Below are 10,217 nucleotides of genomic sequence, written 5' to 3'. Positions count from 1 at the left end.
AGGTTGATAAAGAATATAAATTATTTTATAAGGCAGCCACAAAGAGCTGTTAGTCTGACAACTCCCAGCCCTCACATAAAAGCTGTTGACGAATAGAATTTTCAAGTACGCATTCTCAATAATTTCTAATGACTTCTTGGTATCTAATCAATTTAGATAATAATTTCTCTTATACAGAAGATCCCAAAATAAAGAAGCATACACAGAAAATAGCCAACAGTAGGTTTTATCAATTTACTTCACGTAAGAACAGCGGATTTCAGGCCTATGATTTCCATTTAGTATCAACAAAAACAATCTGTACAGAAAACTCAAAGGCAACCATACAGCTTTATATGTAAAATGTGCAAATATACTTTAAAATGCAAGTTATTCTATAGTATTTGCAAGGTAGAACTTTATAGTCATTAAGGAATCTACCTCATTCCAGCTAACTGAATACTTTTGCATACAGAGCCAATGCAAATGCACAAGGCACAACTTAGTGTTTGCGCTAAAGTGTGTAACATACACCTTCAGATTTATTTGGAGATATTAAAATAACATATCATGTTTGTTTTTTATTATTTAATGAGACATTAGCTCATTTCTAAAGCTTCAAGAGCATTACATTTGATAACATATGTGTGGCAAAGACAAACTTCCCTGGACTTAAAAGGTAAAAGACAAGACCCTTGGTAGCCTATATTAAAAAAAAAAAAAAAAATCTATCTATCTATCTATATATATATATGTACACACACACCCACAAGAAATTTCCCATAATTCAAAGGGAGGCCATTCCTTTAGCAAAGGTTCCCATTATAGTATCATGACAGAATTATTTAAAAAGTATGTTTTTATTTGCCATCTGTTTTGGTCAATCGTGCTATAAAAAGATACCGAAATAGACAATTTTCTTCTTCAAGATGAAGACAACGCCAATTTAGAAAGTCCTTCTTTTGAGACTGCACAGTGAAAGGTATTATTTAATTAACTATAGAAGCTTGTTGCTTTTAAAGAAATTATTGAAATCGACACAAAGAAAAATGTTAGCCTATCAAAACTCAATGAGACTCGGCTAGAACACAATTCAGAAGCTTTCAAGCCCAATCACAGTGCTCTTTGCTGTTTTACCGCACATCCCTGAGAATTAAGATTCTATCATTTAAAAATTTTTAATAAAGTAAATAAATTTTGCATTGATGAGAATTAAGAATTATTTTTCAAAATATATAAAATAAGGCCTGTTTCATTTTTGGTTAAAAAGAAAAAAGGAAAAAGAATATAAAAAAAGAGAAATGCTCTTTGCAAATACCACCAATTCTAAATACTGGTATCTCAAACAATGTTAATCCTCTTCTGGGTAATTCCTATTTTTTGCCATTCATTTATCACTCATTTCCTTATTATCCATTATTTTATAATTTTTGTTAACAGGAGCATTTAACTGGTAATGGAACAAAAATATGGATAAAATTAAAGGAACTCTCGAGTGAGATCTGTATTTCCCTGTGGGAAAAGAGTTTACTGGAAATAATCTGAATGCCATCCAAGAAAGGCAAAAGTACCTATGAAAGAAAGAACACACATGGTAAATGTCTTCTTCGTTGTCTTTGGTTTAGCCTTCTTGGCCAAAATCTTCTGTAAACTTCTTTAACTTCAACAAGTCATGTTCATTGACTGTGGGTTTTGTGTTAGACAGTGACCGTAACATATCCGACTGTCAGGGAAAAAGAAAAGAGTAGTATTAGTAATGATCAAATCAAATAAACATCATTGCATTATTATTAACTAACTTTCCACCTGAGGTTAAATCTAAGTATTTGCAGTATGCCATAAGTAACCAACAATAAACGCTCTTATTCCTTCTAGAGGACATCTTGATCCTGTTCTTCCTTTGCACAGCAACTTGAAACCGCTTGCCTGTCCTGACCACAACTTTCGATGGCTCTCCATTTCGATACACTTCCCCATCAGAAGTATAATCCTTTTAGCCTGAGGATCAAGGCCCTCCAAAATATGTCCCTGATCTCTTTTCCCATCTTATCTGTTTTTTCTTAAAATAAGAGAGTTCACCAAGTGCAGTTCAAAAGGAATAGTCTTTCACTTACAGAAGTTATTCACTTACACTTATGTGAAACATAACACCATTTAATTAAAACCACCTAATCAGATTTTTAAAAATATATATTTTATTTATCTGAGAGAGAGAGAGAGAACCAGTGGGAGGGAGAGCAGAGGGAGTGGCAGGGAGCCCGAGATCACGACCTGAGCCAAAGACAGATGCTTAACTGACTGAAACACCCAGGCGCCCCTAGAATTTTTAACTATTAATTAAAATTATGATCAAAATGGGAAGAAAATATGCTAATATCAGGAATTCATTAAAAGAGTAACTTCTGGACCATGTCTCTTACAAAACAGTATGAAAAATGGTCAAAGAACAAAATCTTTAAAAAGTAACATAGTGGAGCACCTGGGTGACCCAGTCAGCTGAGCACCGACTCTTGATTTCGGCTCCGGTTATGACCTCAGGGATCCCCATTATGGGTTCCACACTCAACAGGGAGTCTGGTTGAGATTCTTTCTCTCACCCCCTCAACACCTCGCCCCCCTACTCACTTGCATGTATTCTCTTTAAAATAAACAAATAAACCTTTAAAAAAACAACAACAGTGCAAGGACTGAAACAAAAAAGGGTTTCTAAATAACTTTCAGGGAAGCATCATTAACACATAAAAATATTTATACATATACTATGTACAGAGATACATGTATGTCTATAGAGCTATGTGTACATATCATGTAAGTAAGTTTCTTCTCTGGAAGTTACTGTTAATTCAGACATAAAGCTCTTTAAAAATCTGTAAGTGAAGCAGAAGATTTAAAAAACTGAGCATTCAACAATAAGAAAACATAAAAATAATAAATGTTGCTTTTCACAGTAAGCTTCCTATACCTTACAAAATGAGTCTTAAGAATTATAAATCCCTCCAGTATAAACTATAGAAATGTAATTTTTTTTATCATAAAAACTGGGTTTCAGGACTTTTTTTTACCCCTCAAGCACATTAAAACTTCCTACAAAGTTTGCGGAAGTAAAACCGAAAAACACCATTATGATTACTATGATAAATGCATGAAGGTTTCTGGATATTTTAAAAAATCTTAGATTCAGAAAAGAAATTTCACCAATTCTGCTTTTTAGTTAAGTCCTGACAATAATTTATGCCATATAGATAAGTATTCTGGTGATAGTATCTCAGCTATAAGACCGTCAGTAAGTTTACAAAACCTGTGTTTTTGAATAATATCTTTTTCACTAGAAATTTGATTTTTCTTGACGTCCACAAAAATATTTTAAAGATAATTATTTTTTAAATTTTTAGTTCAATTAATCTTTACAACTTTTGAATAGTCAGTATTTCTAAACATGCTTGATCATACTGACATTCTCTAGCTAATCCTACATAACTGAAAATGTTTATCTTGGTCTCACAAATGACAAACTATAAATTTTTTATGATGTCAAACCATGCAAACAACTGGCTCCAAAAGTTTATCCCCAGGGACATCCATCCATGTCATTTCAATGGCACCAGGGTCACCAGGAGAACAGGGTGTTAGCAGATCATCTACCATCTTGTTGGGATCAGCTCGTGAAGGTCCGCGCACCTGTAATAAATAGTCTGAAATAATTATTTGAACAAATTAACTATGTTAAGATTTAGGCCATTATCAAGAAATCTGAAAATGTACTATTCTGTATTTGTTAAAATGTCTAATTCTAAAAATAAATAGATGAATATACAACAAATGTAGTTTTCTTTGGGTGATGGGATAGATTTTGTTTGGTTTTATTTTTCTTGATGCTTTCCTCTATTTTGAAATTTCCTCCAATAAATTACTTACATGATCAAAGGATAAAAAGAGTTAAAATTAAAAAAAAGAAAAGAAACATCTGTGGTTAAGAGTTCTCTTCTCCTCTCATGCTTATTAAATGGTCTTAGAGTCCATAAAAAAGGTTTCCTCAATAATTCTCTTAATTTTTCTGTTTTCCAAAACTCATAAAGTTCTGTGATACTTGGAAGATTAGTGTGAAATCACTGAATATTTCTTTCTCAACAAAAATTCCTTCTTGAAAGTAAGTACAAAATTAAATACTAAGTGTAATTTCAGTGCTATTTTGTGATTCATAACTGATTTAAAATGAAATCTTAATTTTTTTTTTTTAAATTTATTTGTCAGAGAGAGAGTGAACGAGAGTGAGCACAGGCAGATAGAGTGGAAGGCAGAGTCAGAGGGAGAAGCAGGCTCCCCGCGGAGCAAGGAGCCCGATGCGGGACTCGATCCCATGATGCCGGGATCATGACCTGAGCCGAAGGCAGCTGCTTAACCAACTGAGCCACCCAGGCGTCCCAAAATGAAATCTTAATAACACCCAAAAACAGAACCTTGTGACTCAGAGTCACTTGCAAGTATTTTTTAGATGGCAACAAATCTATACTAAAATTGGGGGTTGCTTTCACATTTACTATTTATTTCACAATGATTAATCTTAAATATTATATCAGGATTAAGGCAGGTACAGAAATATAAACATTTTGGCTTTACTTAAATTCCGTGTATTTTATTGTCTGTCTTTCTCCACAAAAATTTCAGCTGTGGAAATTTTTGGTTTTGATTGTAGTACTTTCTGACTTGTCTCTAGGCTCCGAGTAATACTTCAGACATTTTATAAATAAATGAACAGGCACTCTGGTTTTTGCTATCAGCCTTAAGAATGGGGAGTGAAGGATGGAGCCACTGGGAGATCTACTGGCTGGTGATGCTAACATTGCTGTGGCTGCTTCACTTTTATCCTCCTAAGAAGGACCTGGCTTCAGGGTCACAGCTGTCCCTGGCAGTCATATGGAGAACTGAATGTAAAGTTCTGGGTAGGAAAGGACTGAGTTCCTAAGAATCCATAGTTTTTAAATGCAAAGAGAATGAAAAAAAAAAAAAAAACCCAAAAAACAAAAAACCAAAAACACAACAGCTGGGACATAAACAAGACCCTGAGCCTCCTGTATTTCCAGTAACCAAGTGGCTGCAGAAGGAAAAGGCTATTTCCCCAGGCTACTCAAGTATTTTATGAGAACTACTTCATTTCTTCTCTCAATTGTACTTTGAGGCAGTGCTACTGTCTACTGTAGTAATGATAAAAATGAGACTTAAATGGGTAATATAATTTGCTTAAGGAGATATAACAAGTATACTGTGGAGGTGGGGTTCAAATTCAGGTTTTAATTCAAGCTCACAATTTTTAAAAATACTTATTTTATTGTATGTAACTTGGTCATAATATATTAGTCTTCTCATATACTGCTGGATTAAGTTTGCTAATCTTTTTTTTAGGATTTTCACGTCGATCTTCAGAAGTAATACTGGATACTGCTGTTCTGAGCAACAGGGCTGGTCCAAATTACCTACTTCACTAGTACTTAAATATCTTGGATATGCCAAGACCACAGTCTTTTTACAAAATACTGTGTATGCAACTCATTCATGCAGACGAAACAGTACGTGGGAAGTGAGGCTTCAGATTCTGAAGTACACGTGACGTAGGGAAAATATCACAGGTCTGCACCTATCTGGTTATACCTGGGCAAACCATGTTAGCAGCCAAGTCCTAGTTTAATCATGTTAACATCTAAGTCTCAGATTAATGATCAACAGGTGACCAGAAGCACCTGTTGTAGAGTTTTTGTGAGTACCGAATGAAATAGTGAGTTAAGACTAGAACACAGTGAATATTTAAATATTAGCTATTAGTATTTTTGCTTTGTTAATGAGGTATAACTGCACCAGATTCTGCTCAAGGATATTCTAGTTGTACCAATGGTCACTATATATTTAAAGTTTCTATACTTATATCAAAATTTTAGTAAGTACTTCAAAAAAATCACTGCATAAAAACTTTTAAAATACATTAAAACTATTAATAATAGTTATTAATAAACTTTGTGGGAGAACCTATTTTCAATGAAATGGAATATTTATTCTATACACCCACTATTTATTATATAAAACAGAAATCTTCCCCAAATTCTTTGAAGACAAATTAATGATGGTCTCCAAACTTGACTTTAAAAATATCTGAAAGGATGGAGCAAAGCTCCTTATCTTTTTGTCAGAGAGAGCGAGCACAGGCAGACAGAGTGGCAGAGAGGCAAGGGAGAAGCAGGCTCCCTGCTGAGCAAGGAGCCCGATGTGGGACTCGATCCCAGGATGCTGGGATCATGACCCGAGCTAAAGGCAGCTGCTTAACCAACTGAGTCACCCAGGCATCCCCTAAAAGCTCCTTACCTTTTTAAAATGAGTGGCTGACTGCACTTTTCGAACAGGCTGCATAAGTGCATCGCGCACAATGATACTTATGTCCGCCCCCGAATAACCATCCGTTTTCTTCCCGAGTTCCCGGAAGTCTGTTTCTGTGAGACTGTTCTGAGTGGTCCCCAGGTGCAGTTTAAACATCGCTGCTCGGGCGTGGGCCTCAGGCAAAGGAATATAAATTCGTTTCTCAAATCTTAAGATGAAAGAAATGTAAAGAATATTACCACATATATTTAATTTCAATGGAAAATTCAGATTTCTCAAGAAGAAACAAGATGCTCAGATATTCTCATTTATACAAAGCTAAGCTGAATAAGTTAAATGGGCCCATATGTGTCAGAGTTAAACATGTATATTTAGTTAAATAATGGGAAAATATCCAGAACACATTAGCAACTAACAAGTAAATCCAAAATAGCCAGAGAACCAGTCTGGAGTGGTTTAATCTTTCTCACATGATTTGTGGGTTATTTTGGCCACAGTGTTCATGTCTAGGTATGTCCCACAAGATTAGCTTCTCATAGAATCATATTCTGAACTGTTGACCCAGGGATTAATATGGTTAATCATGTGAAGTAAGAGAAGACAAAATAATTCCCTAAATTCAAAATGGTAAAGCTACTCAAAATCTTATCTAATAAACATATGTCTACACAAATGTCCACTTTATTATAGAGGGTAATTCAGAATAAAATAAATACACTTTTTAATTAACATTTTTATTAACAGTAACTTTGCTTGCCTTCTCAGAATTTCAGCATTTGGAAAGGGAGGAAGCAACAAGGGAAATTTTAGATGTGAAAATCTCATTCTTCATGTAACTCTTTAAGGCCTTGAGAATTTTAAATTTCCATTATTTTAGAGATGGGTTTAGAATTAGTCCATTTTTCAAAAATAACCAGCAGATTTCCTTTCTTAATACTGGATGGTAACCCTGCAAACTATCAAGTGAGTGGCACAAAAGTGGCAAGAACTGGTGCTAATTTTTACCACGCAAAATTCAATGAATGAAACAGGGAATGGTGTGCATGAAAAGTAACAAGTCTATATGCCTTTCCTTTAGATCAAGTTCAATATGTAATTTAAAAATCAGACATAAATTTTTTAACAAAAGTATATCCTGGCTTTAAATTATATGACTGTCATTTTGCTAAAATTTTATATGAAAGTCTTCCATTGAAATATCAAGCTACATTTGTACATTTCTGAAGCATCAGTGCCTTTTACTAAGCTTATTAGAATTAGGTAATATATTTTCCAATGTGAAAGATTCCATATATGAAAATCTATTATCATTAATATAGCAAGCAAGCAAACAAATGCCTGCCTCTCTTCCCCCAGTGCAGAGGGGCAACAGGGTTATGGTACATCAAAAAAAATTCTGGGAAAAAAAAAAAAAAAAAAAAAAAATTTCTGAAAACCTGCCAGAATGCCTCTACTGGACAAAAAGGGAACTGTTACTGATTTGTTACACCTGCAGTGAGAAATATGATCTTCACTGTATCATACCTTCTTCTAATGGCAGAATCCAGAACCCACGGTATATTTGTAGCTCCCAGAACCAAAATTCCATCATTGTCTACACCAACGCCTGCATCAAAATACGTAATATTTTAAGGAATTTGTCACTTTAATGTTCTTTTCAACCTCGTCTATGTGTTAAGAATGTGGTGTTTTGGGGCACCTGGGTAGCTTAGTCTTTAAGCATCTGCCTTCGGCTCAGGTCGTGATCCCAGGGTATTGGGATCGAGCCCCGCATTGGGTTCCCTTCTCATTGGGAAGCCTGCTTCTTCCTCTCCCACTTCCCCCATTTGCATTCCCTCTCTCTGTGACAAATAAATAAAATCTTAAAAAAAAAAAAAAAAAAAGAATGTGGTGTTTAATGTTAAAGTGCCTCATCCTGAGAGTCTCTGAAAAAAACTGTATTTAATCAAATGTCACATTATTCAAATATGAGGCAAATACTGCCAAGAATCAAATCTGCTAGACTGTGGACAAATACTATTCATATTCTTCTCAAAAAATTTCATTTGAAGTCTACACATTCTTTTTGCTTATACTGTTCCTGGTAGGTTAGAAGTGAATATGCGAATCTTCTTACAGTTTTTGCCTGAGTCCAGATCCTACAGATGATTGCAAGGGGGCGCATACTGTGTGCATGTGCAGGACAATCAGAATGAAACACGGCACAATGAAAACAGTCTGCTAAAATGGAGAAATTCAGCTTGAAGTTTTTTGATTATTATGATCATAGCAGTTATACAATAAATAGAAACTAAAAAGAAGTCAGTATCCCTACCTTGCATTTGAACTAGGAACTCCGTCTTAATTCTACGGGCGGCTTCGCTTTCATTTTCACTTCTTGAGCCGCACAGAGAATCAATTTCATCAATGAAGATAATGGAAGGTTTGTTCTCTCTAGCAAGTTGGAATAAGTTCTTAACTAGCCTAAAAATAAGTAAGAGCTCTCAGTTTCTTAAAAAAATGGTAAATGACACATGACTTAATGAAAAAAAACTGAAACAGAATATATATATATATAAAATTATATGAACTCTAAAGTCCAATCGTGTTTTGGTCCAGAAAATAAGAATGTTTCAGATGGATAATTCAGTTTATGATTTACTAAACCACAATATATGTAACTGTGCATATGTTATCTTTTCCCTACGAAATGAATTTCAAACAGACTGATTTGACAGAGAAATGAATACTTATACTATGTCACTTCTCTGAATATCTATGAATGGTGTAAGAAGCCTATTATTTTACAAACTGATATAATGATTACCAGGCAAAGAGAAACTAAAAAAAATAAAAATAAAAATAAAAAATCAACATACTACTTACTTTTCACTTTCACCTAGCCACTTAGAGACAAGGTCAGAGGAAGATATTGAAAAAAATGTTGAGTTGTTTGCTTCTGTTGCTACAGCTTTGGCTAAATAGGACTTTCCTGTTCCAGGTGGCCCAAATAACAGAATTCCCCTCCAAGGTGTTCTCTTGCCTAAAATTTGCATTAGAAAAATAACATGAGAATCTCAAGACTGTTAATTTCTGTTACCGGAGATATCAACCATACTGAAGTACTGTGAAGAGGTTTTTGCTCTACAGCTATCAGAATAAAAAAGTTTTTTTTAAATAAATCAAACTAAGGTAAGTGTATCTTAAAAGTATCTTCTTTTGTTTTTTCTAGCGAATACTTTGTCAAATGTGTTTACAGATATAATCCTTCTAAAAGGAAGCTTATTTACTTCACTCATTCGTTCAACCAGTATGTACTGAAACCACAATGTAGAGACCAAGAGCTATGAACACGAAAAATCTCTGCCTTTCATGGGCTTACAGTCTAGTAAGGACAGAACTGTTCAGTTAAAAGGCACGCCCTGGGGGCACCTGGGTGGCTCAGTGGGTTAAGCCTCTGCCTTTGGCTCAGGTCATGATCTCAGGGTCCTGGGATTGAGCCCTGCATCGGGCTCTCTGCTCAGGGGAGAGCCTGCTTCCCCCCTCTCTCTCTGCCTGTCTCTCTGCCTACTTGTGATCTCTCTCTCTGTCAAATAAATAAATCTTAAAAAAAAAAAAAAAAGGCATGCCCTGATTGTCTGTGGTGTGCAATATTCAATATCAGAATATTGGAGGATAAACTACGATCCACAGGGTAAGGGCAGCTGGAAGCGTTTTCTTTTACATATTTCTATTTCTTATAAATATTTATGATTCTTTAATATTAAGAACATTAAATATTCCTTTAAATATTTTGGAGGAATGAAATTAACACAGTCTGGCTGATCCCTCGCAAAGCTCTATCCAATTCCTGATTCCACAAGGAAGCACAGTTTACTATTACGGAGAGTATATCC

At 34.8% G+C, this 10,217-nt stretch overlaps 1 protein-coding gene across 1 annotated transcript in view; it reads right to left on the bottom strand.

Moving 5' to 3' along the window:
- Positions 1–219: 219 nt before the first annotated feature.
- VPS4B (vacuolar protein sorting 4 homolog B) overlaps positions 220–10,217 on the bottom strand; it is a 30,179-nt gene continuing 20,181 nt past the window's right edge. Inside the window, exons 6-11 of the mRNA XM_082699289.1 lie at positions 9,208–9,364; positions 8,657–8,805; positions 7,867–7,948; positions 6,331–6,550; positions 3,517–3,657; positions 220–1,702 (exon numbers count right to left, since the gene is read on the bottom strand). Of these exons, the coding sequence (XP_082555415.1) occupies positions 1,601–1,702; positions 3,517–3,657; positions 6,331–6,550; positions 7,867–7,948; positions 8,657–8,805; positions 9,208–9,364 (851 nt within the window). The 3' untranslated portion in view covers positions 220–1,600. The remainder of the gene's footprint in view (positions 1,703–3,516; positions 3,658–6,330; positions 6,551–7,866; positions 7,949–8,656; positions 8,806–9,207; positions 9,365–10,217) is intronic.

The sequence above is a fragment of the Mustela nivalis genome (assembly GCF_964662115.1).
Source record: "Mustela nivalis genome assembly, chromosome: 14".
Taxonomy (NCBI): Eukaryota; Metazoa; Chordata; class Mammalia; order Carnivora; family Mustelidae; genus Mustela; species Mustela nivalis.
This window is presented reverse-complemented; position numbering and strand designations above follow the sequence as displayed.